The sequence below is a fragment of the Pristiophorus japonicus genome, chromosome 13 (assembly GCF_044704955.1).
Source record: "Pristiophorus japonicus isolate sPriJap1 chromosome 13, sPriJap1.hap1, whole genome shotgun sequence".
Taxonomy (NCBI): Eukaryota; Metazoa; Chordata; class Chondrichthyes; family Pristiophoridae; genus Pristiophorus; species Pristiophorus japonicus.
Genome location: NC_091989.1, coordinates 97,598,664 through 97,611,940, shown reverse-complemented (window position 1 = coordinate 97,611,940; position 13,277 = coordinate 97,598,664). Strand labels below are relative to the sequence as shown.

General features: G+C 46.6%; 1 protein-coding gene across 1 annotated transcript in view; it reads left to right on the top strand.

Annotated features, from left to right (window-relative positions):
- LOC139278047 (aryl hydrocarbon receptor-like) overlaps positions 1–13,277 on the top strand; it is a 97,447-nt gene that overhangs the window by 46,961 nt on the left and 37,209 nt on the right. The window contains exons 4-7 of the mRNA XM_070896713.1: positions 2,957–3,087; positions 6,859–6,948; positions 8,702–8,828; positions 12,427–12,557. Coding sequence (XP_070752814.1) covers positions 2,957–3,087; positions 6,859–6,948; positions 8,702–8,828; positions 12,427–12,557 — 479 coding nt within the window. The remainder of the gene's footprint in view (positions 1–2,956; positions 3,088–6,858; positions 6,949–8,701; positions 8,829–12,426; positions 12,558–13,277) is intronic.

The window sequence follows — 13,277 nt, the reverse complement described above, 5'->3', positions numbered from 1 at the left end:
GCCGGCAATACCCACATCCCATGAAGGAATAAACAAAAAATTACACTTTTTCCCCCATTTGCCACACCAGTCATCCTGTGAATACAACAGCACATGGGATTTAAAATACGCTGGCTTGAAGTTGATGAAAAATGTTGACAGCTGAGCCGATTTTATAGTGCACCTGTATAACGCCTTCAATGGTTCTTTTTGTACTTGCGTGACCCACTGCTCGAAGACCGGAAGATACGTGAATCAGACAGGTCAATGATTATTTTCTGGCTGTATTTCTTTTTTAATTAATTCTCAGGCTGTGGGCAATATTGGTAAGGGAGGCATTTATTGCCCATCCTAGTTGCCCTGAGACAGCAGTGGTAGACATTCTTGAACAGCTGCAGTCCTTGAGGCACAGGGTCTTCCATGATGGTGATAGATGGGGAATTTTAAGGAATTTGACCTGGGGGCAATGAAGGGTGGTGCATGTCCAAGTCAGGCTGATGTGTAACTTGCGATCTTCTTGAAAGTGGTGCTGTCAGTCTGACACCTGCTCCTGCCCTGAACCTCAGGTGCTGGTCTCCTAACCTAAAGCTAAATGATTGCAGAGATAGTAAATCCTACCAGGTAATGACATTCAGCGGAGAGTTACTTACCCTGTACAATCGGAACCTGGAGTTCGCGACAAATCAGTTCAAATACCATGTCAAATGCTGCTGTGATTCCAGCTAGTCTGCCAATTTCCACAATAATTCAGAGAGCAGATCATCATTGTAGGCAGTCCCCCGGAGTCAAAGATGACTTGCATCCACTTTAAAAGTGAGTTCTCTGGTGACTGACGAGTCCAATGCCGGACCGACAGTCTCTGTCACAGGTGGGGCAGACAATGGTTGAAGGAAAGGGTGGGTGGGGAGTCTGGGTTGACACACGCTCCTTCCGCTATCTGCGCTTGATTTCTGTTTGTTTTCGGCGACGAGTCTCGAGGCGCTCAGTGCCCTCTCTGATGCCCTTCCACCACTTTGGGAAGTTGTGGGCCAGGGATTCCCAGGTGTCGGTGGGGATGTTGCACTTTATCAAGGAGGCTTTGAGGGCGCCCTTGAAGCGTCTCCTCTGCTCACCTGGGGCTCGCTTGTCGAAGTTCCACGTAGAGCGCTTGCTTTGGGAGTTTTGTGTCGGGCATGCGGAAGATGTGGCCCACCCAACGGAGCTGATTGAGCATGGTCAGCGCTTCGATGTTGGGGATGTTGGCCTGAGCGATAACGTTGACGGTGGTGCGTCTATCCTGCCAATGGATTTACAGGATCTGGCGGAGTCAGCGTTGGTGATATAGTCCACGTCTCTGAGCCATATAGGAGGGCAGGTGTCACTACTGCCCTGTAGACCATAAGCTTGGTGCCGGATTTGAGGTCCTGGTCTTCAAACACTCTTCCTCAGGTGACCGAAGGCTGCACTGGGGCACTGAAGGCGGTGTTGGACCTCGTCGTCAGTGTCTGCTCTTGCTGACCATAGGCTCCCGAGGTATGGAAAATGGTCCACGTTGTCCAAGGCCTCGAAGTGGATTTTGATAATCGGTAAGGGCGGTGCTGTGTGGTGGGGTCAGCTTGCTGGAGGACCTTAGTGTAAGGTCCATGCTTTCGTACACCTCGGTGAAGCTGTTGACGATGGCTTGGATTTCGGCCTCCGAGTGTGTGCAGACGCAAGTGTCGTCTGCGTACTGTAGTTCGATGATGGAGGATGGTACGACCTTGGATGTGGCCTGGAGGCAGTGGAGGTTGAACAGATTCCCATTTGTTCTATAATTTAGCTCCACTCCAGCGGGGAGCTTGCTAAGGGTGAGATTGAGCATTGCAGCAAAGAAGATCATAAAGAGCGTTGGTGCGATGATGCAGCCTTGCTTGACCCCGTTCTGGACGTGGATTGGGTCTATGGTGGATCCGTTGGTCAGGATCGTGGCTTGCACGTTATCATAGAGCAGACGGAGGATGGTGACAAACCTTTGAGGGCAGCCGAAACTGAGGAGGACGCTCCATAATCCCTCACAGTTGACTGTGTCAAAGGCCTTTGTGAAGTCAAAGAATGCCATGTACAAGGGCTGATGCTGCTCCCTACATTTCTCTTGTAGTTGTCGCACGGTGAAGATCATGTCTGTTGTACTCCTCAGTGGACGGAATCCACATTGTGACTCTGGGAGGAGCTCTTCAGCCACACGGGGAAGACGATTGAGAAGGATTCTTGCAATGACTTTCCCTGTAGCCGATAGCGGGAAGATTCGTCTGCAGTTACCGCAGTCGGACTTGTCCCCACGATAAACATGGCCCCCAGGGTGGCAGCTCCCCAGCGAGCACCTCTGCTGAACAATTTTATCCCTGGCCATCTGTTGCCATCACACACCCTTCCCTCCCCCCCTCCACTGTTTATGCTTCCCCCAGCCCTAATCGTGGGTGAATTTCTTACCCCTAAAGTACAAACCCATGCTGCAAGGGTAGCTACCTGAGTCCACTACCCATCCAGCCCCAACCATGCCTGCTCTTCAGAGAGCAGATAACCAAAGCTCCGCTATATCTGTGTGGTTACAGAGGTCCTTTAATAACCCCTGTCTTTATGCTGCAGCATTGCTACTTGAACCCAGTCTGCAAGCAACCCTGTAATTGCTCCCCAATTACATCATCAGTACGATGGTCCATTGTGGCGGGATTTCCCCATTCCTAATGCCACTCCCAGGCTGTTAGCTATCAATGTAGCAAGGAGTAAGTGAGCGATACCAGTACATTTAAAAGTATGTGATCATTCAGTAGAATTCATGTCAATTTGGATTTGGTTCTCTTACCCCACCTTGCTCTGTAACTCCAATATTGCCCCCTTCCTCCCCACCTGTGATCTGTCATTTAAAGGGGCAGCGCAGGATCTTCAAAATACTGCGCATGGCGGTTGTTACATTGCAGTGCCGGCATATGATTTATTTTTTCCCTTTTTCTCTTTGCAGTTTCTCTCCAGAATCAGAAGACCAGGAACATGCAGCAGTCGCCTTTAATTAGCAGTGACTCGGCCAGTGCCCCCACACACCTGCCACTGGTTCCGGTCACAGATGTCCCAGAGGGAGACTTCCTGCTACAGGTGAGTCGAGAGCTTGACTGCTCTTGCCTTGGGCTCAAACGGTCAGAATTCGAAATGAACCAAACTGCATCATAGCTTAAAAACAGAGAATGCTGGCAATCTCAGCGGGTCAGACAGCATCTGCGGAGAGAAAACAGAGTTAATGTTTCGGGTCGGTGACCCTTCATCAGAACTGCCGAATGTTCGAAAAGAACACATTCTTAAGCACTGAAAGGGGGAGGGGAAGAAAGAACAAAAGGGAAGGTCTGTGATAGGGTGGAAGGCAGAGATTAGAGAGACAAAAGGGATGATGGCCAAATTAAAATGGTAATCACAAGTCAGAAAAAGGTTAATCTGGACAGGGTGTGAATGGTGTAGTAATGACCAGCTGCCATTATAGACAAAGAGAAGAAAAAAAACATAAGATGAGTGGGGAGGGGGGGAGGGAAAGGGACCCAAAGATGGGCAGAGGTTATGCTCTGAAATTGTTGAACTCTATGTTGAGTCCGGAAGGCTGTAAAGATGAGGTGCTGTTCCTCGAGCTTACATTGTGTCATTGGAACAGTGCAGGAGGCTGAGGATGGAGATATCAGAGTGGGAATGGAGTGGAATATTAAAGTGACAAGCAACTGGAAGCTCAGGGTCACGCTTGCGGACTGAACGGAGGTGTTCTGCAAAGCGGTCACCCAATCTACACTTGGTCTCGCCATTGTAGAAGAGACCACATCGTGAGCAACCAATACAGTATACTAAATTGAAAGAAGTACAAGTAAATCACTGTTTCACCTGGAAGGAGTATTTGGGGCCCTGGATAGTGGGAGGGGAGGAGGTAAAAGGGCAGGTGTTGCATCTCCTGCGCTTGCAGGGGAATGTGCCATGGGAAGGGGAGGGGGCGCTGGGGGTGACTGCGGAATGGACCACGGTATCGCGGAGGGAGTGGTCCCTTCGGAACGCTGAGAGGGGAGGGGAAGGGAAGATGTGATTGGTGAGGTGCGTAGTTTTGGTTGGTCCAGTAGATTTTAATGGTTTACACTGTAATAGAAATGTGGAGATTACTTTTTACCCGCAATTCTTTTTCTTTACCCGATCTTTTCCTGAAGGCACTGAATTATTGCTGGGATATGGTTCCATCATTAGCCTCCTGTACCACACCCAAATGCCCATAATTCCCCAGTGACCTGGGCATGGTGTGAGGGATGGGTGGGAATCGGTCAGCCTCTTCATAGCCCAGGAACCCCCATTTTTAAATTTTATTTCATGGAACATGTGGAAATGGGGTACGTACAGGGAAGACGCTGCGCATGGTCTATTAGCCTGCCAGCACGAGTTCATACATGGATGATAACCAGTCGGGTGGGCTACCAGAGGGGATCAGCATGTGTAGAATCGCATCCCCAGCTAAGTCACTACTCAAAGAACTGGGGAAATGAGAGGGTCTAAGAGTTCCAGATATGGCAGGCAGAGGTAGATGGCAATAAAACAGACTGCCCGACAGCCATATGCTGCATTTCTCAAGTTTGTGGTGTACGTGAGTGTGTTGGCTGGACTGAGGCCAATTAACATAAAACTGCCTTCAGAATTTGGCTCTGATCCCAGTAACACTCGGCACGCTACAATCATGCCTTTCCTTTTGCTATCAATCTTTCGCCAGGTGGAAGTGACTTCCAGACTGACAACATATTTCTACAAATGACCCATTTCTGCTGCCAATTCCCTTCAGGGTTGCTTACAGTTCACGGCTAATGAATGTTAAAAATCTGATTTAAAATAAAAGATAAAGGCTGGAAATGCGCAACAGGTTCGTCCACATCTGAAAGAGAAAAGATAGGTTTGTGTTTCAGGTGGGGCCCATTGTCCGAGCATCTCGACTAGCTGATCCGCTGTGCATTCCTGGCATTTTCTCTCTTTCTGTCATGTTCTCAAATTGCTGGTTCACTGAAACTGGCTACAAGTTTCCTTTTTGTTCAAGTAGAATCGCACAGCGCAGAAGGAAGCCATTCGGCCCATTGTGTCTGTGTCGGCTCTTTGAAAAAGCTATCCAATTAGTCTCACGCCCCATAGCCCTGCAAATTGCTCCTTTTCAGGTAGATATTCAATTTCCTTTTTAAAAGTTACTGTTGAATCTGCTTCCACTGCCCTTTCAGTCAGTGCATTCTTGACCACCTTAACCTGCTGAGTAAAGACATTCTCCATCTCTCCTCTGATTCTTTTGCCAATGACCTTAAATCTGTGTCCTCTGGTTACTGACCCTCCTGCCAGCAGAAGCCTTTTCTCACTATCCGCTCTATCGGAACTCCTCATAATTTTGAAGTAGGAAACACTTATATGAGGAACTAAATGGCAGTGAGTGACTTGGACTGCCCAGTGGACCATAACCGACCAGGGAAGTCCAAAGGTCGATCCTCTGCCTGCGTTAGCTGGTCTCAGACCAGGAGGTAGGGTGCTACAATTGGTCTCGGTTATTGCCAAGGTAGGAAGGAGAAACAAAGAATCATCAGCCAGCCGTTCATACTCCTGATTCCCTGGGTAGAGAATTCCGCTGGGAAGTGTGTATTTATTGATAATTGTATGAGACATGTGCTGTAATACCTCCTGCACCTACCTATCCCAGTGCATACATGAAGAGTGGCCACTTAAGCAAAGTGCCAGAAGATGGCCAGCACCCATGGAACCATAACCTAGCATGAATCATCGGCTGTATAGGGGGAAAGAATTGGGGGTGGGGAAGGGGAAAGAAGATAATGTTTGTACAATGTTTATTGTTGCCTCCCCTCCATATTAACAAAAAAAAACTAAAACACAGCAGTGACACAGACTAGCACAGATCAACATTCTGCTTTTATTTGTTTTATACTTGGGATAAATTTCAGCATGCTGAGTAGTTTGTCTTTTCACACTGGGTACCGTTTCTTACACCTGGCACTGATGGGAGATGGATTTTTCCCAATCGGCACTGCTGTTGGGAAGTGCTCAGTGGGCATCAGACCCTTCCCATTAGAACATAAGAAATAGGAGCAGGAGTAGCCCACCTGGCCCCTCGAGCCCGCTCCGCCTTTTAATAAGATCATGGCTGATCTGATCATGGACTCAGCTCCACTTCCCAGCCCGCTCCCCATAACCCTTTACTCCCTTATTGCTCAAAAATCTGTCTATCTCCGCCTTAAATATATTTAATGACCCAACCTCCACAGCTCTCTGGGTCAGAGAATTCCATAGATTTACAACCCTCTGAGAGAAGAAATTCCTCCTTATCTCAGTTTTAAATGTGCGATCCCTTATTCTGAAACTATACCCCCTAGTTTTAGTTTCCCCTATGAGTGGAAATATCCTCTCTGCATCCACCTTGTCGAGACCCCTCTATCTTATATGTTTCGATAAGATCACCTCTTATCCTTCTGAGCTCTAATGAGTATAGGCCCAACCTACTCAACCTATCTTCATAAGGGAGGAAACAAATGAAAGATTGGAGAGACGGTCTTCATTAAGCCATGCTCAGACATGCAATAGGTGCGACAGACACATCAATGTGCAGAAAATTACCAAGTGACAGTGCTAGAGGTTTGGGAGTAGGTTGGCCAAAAAGAAGAAAATACATTTCAGCTTGTTTAGGCTGCAGCGACTGTTGATATCTATTCTGTGGGGCAGCACTAGTCCATTGATGGGGTCTTGTATCACTTTCTGAGCTATAGGCTGGCAGACCTGCCCTTGGTCTTCTGCATGTATATGTTATTGGTGACTAAGTGGTGATTTTTAAAAAGAATGTAAGGCTCCATGTGCATTTCTTCTCCGCAGGCACTGAATGGCTTTGTACTTGTGGTAACACCAGATGGGATCATTTTCTACTCTTCGCCAACGATTCAGGATTACCTGGGCTTCCGTCAGGTATGTTTGCCTCTTGAACTGTTACAGACTGTAGATACACTCTGTAGAATAACCAGCCCAGTGTTTTGATGTGGTGCGGAGCCATCCACACCAATTGGGTCCCAGGTTCGATCCCGGAGTTTGCTGATTTTAGGGTTGGTAACGGTAGCGTTTCTACAGTTGGCCACTTGGTCCCTAACTAGCATAAATCGACCAAAGTTCCTGCTCCTGGTTGCAATCCAGTGATCCCTGATGAAAATACATGTTTATGGATATTAGATAAGAAGATTAGGCTGTCAGTAATGGCCCTCTCCTAAAACTAATTGTGTAGGCTCGCGCCTAAATATTAGCCACTTTATAAAGTTATAGGCACCTGTGGAACTATATCTGAATATGAATCCCTGTCCATTGAGTGTCCGTGCTACCAAATAAGCCAAACTGTTTCCTCTTGAGTCAGAAGGTTGAAACTTGACGCCGTAATCCAGTGCAATAAGTGGAGTGCTGCATTGTTGGAGGTGCTGTCGTTTGGCTGAGATGTTGAACCCAGGCTGTTCGTGATTCAAGGGAGACATTAAAGGTGCCGTGGTGCATTTTGAAGAAGAGTAGGGAGTTTTCCTAGAGTCCTGAGCAATGTTTTCCCCTCAGTAACACCATCAAAACCGATTCTCTTGTCATTTACTGTAATGTATTTGCTTCATGGATTCTTTGCTTAAGAATTCATAGCAGCACGTTGCTATTCAGAATGAGTTGGTTTATTAGGAAAAGTTTAGCAATCACACTACACATTAGCAGTTCATCCAGCAGGCTCGCAACCACCTGCCTCATTGTGGATCCCCCTGAACCCAACTGGCTGGGGTTTTATTGAGTATTGTGACTATCATATGACTGGCTAAACCACTCACAATTCAACAGCTCTGCAAACCTGTGAGCATACTCACAGGTGCATAACATTACATTTGCTTCATTTCTGTTTGGAAGATATTACTGCATGCAAAATAGCTGCCATATTACCTAAATAATCGCTGTTGCACTTCAAATTGCACTCAGCCCTTTTTGAGAAGCTGCTGAGAGGTGTGAAAGGGGGTGTATAAATACAAACCTTTCATTTCTTTGTGAAAAAAATTGAATACCTTGCTAATGAACACAATGGTTGGTTGAAGACTGGCCTACTTAACCCAACTTTCGTAATGGCCACGGTGCGTGATCCTCCGGAGAGAACGGATCCTTTCACAGTTCAGACCCTGGCAGTGTAATGAGGACAGTGTCCATAGAAATATAGAAAATAGGTGCAAGTGTAGGCCATTCGGCCCCTCGAGCCTGCACCACCATTCAATAAGATCATGGTTGATCATTCCCTCAGTACCCCTTTCCTGCTTTCTCTCCATACCCCCTGATCCCTTTAGCCGTAAGGGCCACATCTAACTCCCTCTTGAATATATCTAATGAACTAGCCTCAACAGCTCTCTGTGGTAGAGAATTCCACAGGTTAACAACTCTCTGAGTGAAGAAGTTTCTCCTCATCTCGGTCTAAATGGCTTACCCCTTATCCTTAGACTGTGACCCCTGGTTCTGGACTTCTCCAACATCGGGAACATTCTTCCTGCATCTAACCTGTCCAGTCCCATCAGAATTTTATATGTTTCTATGAGATCCCCTCACATCCTTCTAAACAAGTATAATGACAGCCTAGTTCCCTGGATGCTGCGTCTCCTTCTGAACCAAGTATGTTTTTTGTCCTGTGGAATTTAACGTTTTCCTTGTTGTTTAATTTCAGTCGGATATCATCGCTCAGAGTGTGTTTGAGCTGATCCACACACAGGACCGTGAAGGGTTCCGCCGACAGCTTCACTGGGCTTTCAGCCCACCTTTGCCCAGCACAGAAGGAGGGGCGAAGGTGAAAGGTAGGAATGTGCTGAGGCCCACCAGGTCGCCCTGTTCAGTGTCACGTCAAAAACCCTCACGTTCTGTTGTCATTGCACCGCCACGGGGGGGAGGGGGGATTTAGTCCCTGCATTAAATGTAGCAAAGGCATGAACATGTTCGTCATAAGCGAAATTTTGATTTTGTTGCACGTAACACGTGGGGGAATTCCAGCCACACATTGACGTTACTCTGCGGATATTGACAGCAGTTGTGATGCCTAGTGATCTTATTGAAACGTATAAGATTATGAGGGGGCTGGACAGGGTGGATGTAGAGAGGATGTTTCCACTGATAGGGGAGACTAGAACTAGGGGGCATAGTTTCAGAATAAGGGATCGACCATTTAAAATGGAAATGACGAGGAATTTCTTTTCTGAGGGTCATGAATCTTTGGAATTCTCTACCCCAGAGAGTTTTGGAGGCCGGGTCATTGAATATATTTAAGGTGGAGATAGATTTTTGAACGATAAGGGAGTCCAGGGATATGGGGAGCGGGCGGGGCAGTGGAGTTGAGTCCAAGATCAGATCAGCCATGATCTTATTGAATGGCGGAGCAGGCTCGAGGGGCCGTATGGCCTACTCCTGCTCCTATTTTTGTTTTAAAAAGGAGCATCAAGCAATTGCCTGTTTTCTCTTTAACCTGTCACTAAGGAAAGTTTGTATGAGTGAGTTGCAGTAACGCCATGAGCACTGTATGTCATTTTCAGCTTTCAAAATCTGCATTTCCCACTATCTGTAGATACTGTTGTCCATCACTATCTAATGTTGAAGATTGGAAACTGTTCGTAACCCATTTCATTATTATTGATAAAATACGTAGATTCTTTAACTTCCTCTCCTGTCCCCTTCCCCTGGGCAGAGTGTGGTTCCCAGCCAGGAGGGTGGATAAGCAGCCTACTGCAGGACCTCTGCCGACTGCACTCGGTAACCACTCTCTCACGCCTCAATTGGACCTGTCCTCTAATTGGAGGATTGTAGACCCAGTTAGGACAGGGAGATACCAGGTGGTGAGTCATGGATGCAAACCGGTGCCTCCTTGACCTATGTCGAGGTTCTGTGCTTCACGGCAGCATTCTTTGGGGGGGATTGTCGATGGGGAGAGTGGGAGATGAGGTTAATTTTCAAAGGGGCTAATTTTTTTTACGGTAATTGGCTTAAAAACCAGGGGTGAAATGCGTAGGTTATTGTTTATGCAGTGAGTTATGATGATCTGGAATGCATGGCCTGAAAGGCTGGTGAAAGTAGATTCAATATTAACTTTCAAAAAGGAATTGAATAAATGCTTGAAGAGGAAAGATTTGCAGGGCTATAGGGAAAATGCGGGGGTGTGGGACTAATTGGCAGCCTTTTGAGCTGTATCATTCTATGCTATCTGAATCTTGGTTTGGAAAATTCTATCTGCACAAAGGAGTCAACTTTGTGATACAAAGGGCAAGTCTTTAGCCGAATCATTTGTAACTCAACTGACCCGCTCAGGCGTCGTCTTGATAATTTCCGTTATTATAATTTTGCTGCGAACACAAAGGGAGGATAAAGATTGCCCTATATTTCACCTCTTATCGCCAGACTACAGTGGGGATCTATTTCAGGTTTGGTTACATTACAACTCTATCCAATAAGCTGAGTGGGTAAATGCACTGTCTGTTGTGGAACCAAGTCACACAGCCCGAAAAGGTCCCAGTTCAGATACCTTCTCTGTACTGAGTTAACTGATCTCCATTTCCACTGCACTGAGTAAGTTACATTTGAATTCACTAACTGGAAATGGGGTGGGTTTGTGTGTGGGCAGCATCCAGTTGTGATTACCCTCACAGCCAAAGAGCCTGCGAACAAGACGAGAGGTATTGGAGGGCTATTGCCACTGTTGAGCCATACTGCAAATTGAGGCAGTGTCTTCAGGAGAGGAGTGATACGGTAAGACTATGTGAGGGGGATTCCTGATTTGGTAGAATTACTTGATGCGAGGAGCAAATGGACTCTGAACTAAAATAAAACCTACTCTCTCTTAGTGAAAGAGAATTTAGGGAGGGGAGGAGAGCCATGGGGCAGTTCTAGTACAGTGATGTGATGTACAAGTGACTCAGTGGCACATTTTGAAGGGATTCTACTTCGTGAGCGATACCGATCAGGGAGGCCATTTGGCACATCCTAACTTATCTATCCAGAAAGAACCTGCTGGTTTTCTCCCTGCTCCTCAAGCACAGCGTCCAACTGTTTTTTTGAAAGATTGCCTTTGCTATCCTCCCTGTGACATCTTCTGTTGTTAATCTCTCTGTGTGAAGACCGTCCTGATATCAATACTTGGCCTTTGGGCAGTTTGAGCCCGAGCTCCTTTTTGCTGCTGTTGTGGTTTAATTTGAAGCCGAGTCCTCAGCTTCCCTTTTCCATACAGTTTGCTATCTTACAATAACGTGCATTGGTGGGGGGGAGTGTATTGGCAGTCACTATGTATGAGGACACTGGCCCTCCCACATGTGACATAAAGTGGCTGTCTCTTATCTTTGTTTCCGCAGATGAATCTGTTCTCGGCTTAATGCTGACTTCAGCACTTTTGAAGGAAAATGTGAAAAATTACAATTCAGCTCCCTCTGCTGTTTTTAGCCTTGGATCCGCCTGTAATTACCTGTCTTAGGCAAATACCACTGCAAACAATGGGAGAGGCTGCACAGAACGTTCCTCCTAGTCATGTAGCTTGTAGAATTGGGCCGTCCTTTTCCACACAACTGGAGTTTTGTCTTCATTAATCTTCATACATTTCAAAGGCGACCCGAGGCAGGTGATGGGAGGTTGCATAAAAGTAAAGAAAGATATAGCACCTTTCACAACCAGAGGACGTCCCAAAGCATTTTACAGGCAATTAAGTGTTTTTAAAGTGTACTCACTGTTATAATGCAGGATACATGGCAGCCAATTTGCGCATACACAGTAATGTCTCGCAAACAGTAATGAGTAAATGACTAGAGAGCCTGTTTTTTAAAAAAATGTGATGTTGGCTGAGGAATAACTAGCGGCCAGGACAGACCAGAAACCTCCAGCTCCTCTTCGAAATAGTTCACATTCACCTGAGATGGCAGACGGGGCCTCGGTTTAACACCTCAGTGAAAAGCCGGCACCTCCGACAGTGCAGCGCTCCCACAGTACTGCACTGAGAGTGTCAGCCTAGATTTTATGCTCACGTCTCAGGAGTGGGATTTGAACCCACAACCTTCTGACTCGGGCAAGAGTGCTACCCACTGAGCCGAGGCTGACAACGCTATTCTGTTTTTTGTTTTCTATCTATCGTGTGCTCGGTTGCTCAAATAGACATCCTTTCCTGTCTGCCGCTAACACCATTTCAGCTGGTAAAGTACCCAACGCCATCAGCAGAATCCTGGTGGTTACCTCCCCCAGTGTAGGGGGTCTGAGCTGAATGTCTGCAAGACTGCCTGCCCCCTGCGGGACAGCAGTTCCTGTGGATTTGGTAACTTTCTAAGTATCGGTGTCAAGTGACTGAACTGAAGCATGGTTGATTTGTTTGTTTATTGCAGTGTCGATCTTTAAATGAGCACAGGTCTAACGTTTCTTTGTTGCTTGTAGGTGCAGGCTGTTCAAGCGGAGGGGAGACTTTGTGCCAACCCGATCACCTGCCGCCAGAGAACTCTGAATTCCTGAACCGCAGCTTCGAGTGTCGCTTCCGCTGTCTGCTCAACAACACAACGGGATTCCTGGTACAGTTATCTGGAAGATACCTCTCTGGTTTTTATTTGCTATTACCCCTCTAGTGTGATTTTCAGGCTGGAATCTAATCGAGGGGCTCAGATGGTTTATATATAGGGCTAGAAATTAGTTTTTTGGCAAACGGTATGTTTTCGCCAAAAATACCGTTTTCGCTTCACTACCACTACGAGGCCTAAAATTCAGGCTTCAATTTGCACAGCGGTAAAAATCGGCGTTGCACGAGGATTCGTGGCGCAAACCGGGAATGTTCTGCAACTTTACTCCGAGGCCGATACCGCTGCAAGTTGGGCCTTGGGAGGGGGAAAGCACCCCCCAAAAAATGTAAAAAAATAAAAAATCCCGAAGCATTCACAAGACACATAACTATCGAATCGCTGACAAAGAATTAAAAGATAAAACCTTTAACTTACCTTTTTTTTGCAGGTCTTCATACTGCTGCTCCAAGGGCTACAACGCAGCTTTTTACCTGCTGATATTTTTCGCCCTAAATACAGGTCCGCGCTAAGCCAAATTTTTGGTGAAAGCGATATGTCGAGTCTTAAAAACCGCCGTCGCAAGACTTCTCTCAATTTCCCGCCGACCAGTTTTTCACAAAAAATGGCGAAATAGCGACAAAAAAAACGGTCACGAGGTCGGCGAATTTTTAGCCCAATAATGAATACCTGGGAGTGAGTTACAGGCTGGAATCTAATCGAAGGATTTATAGTAGC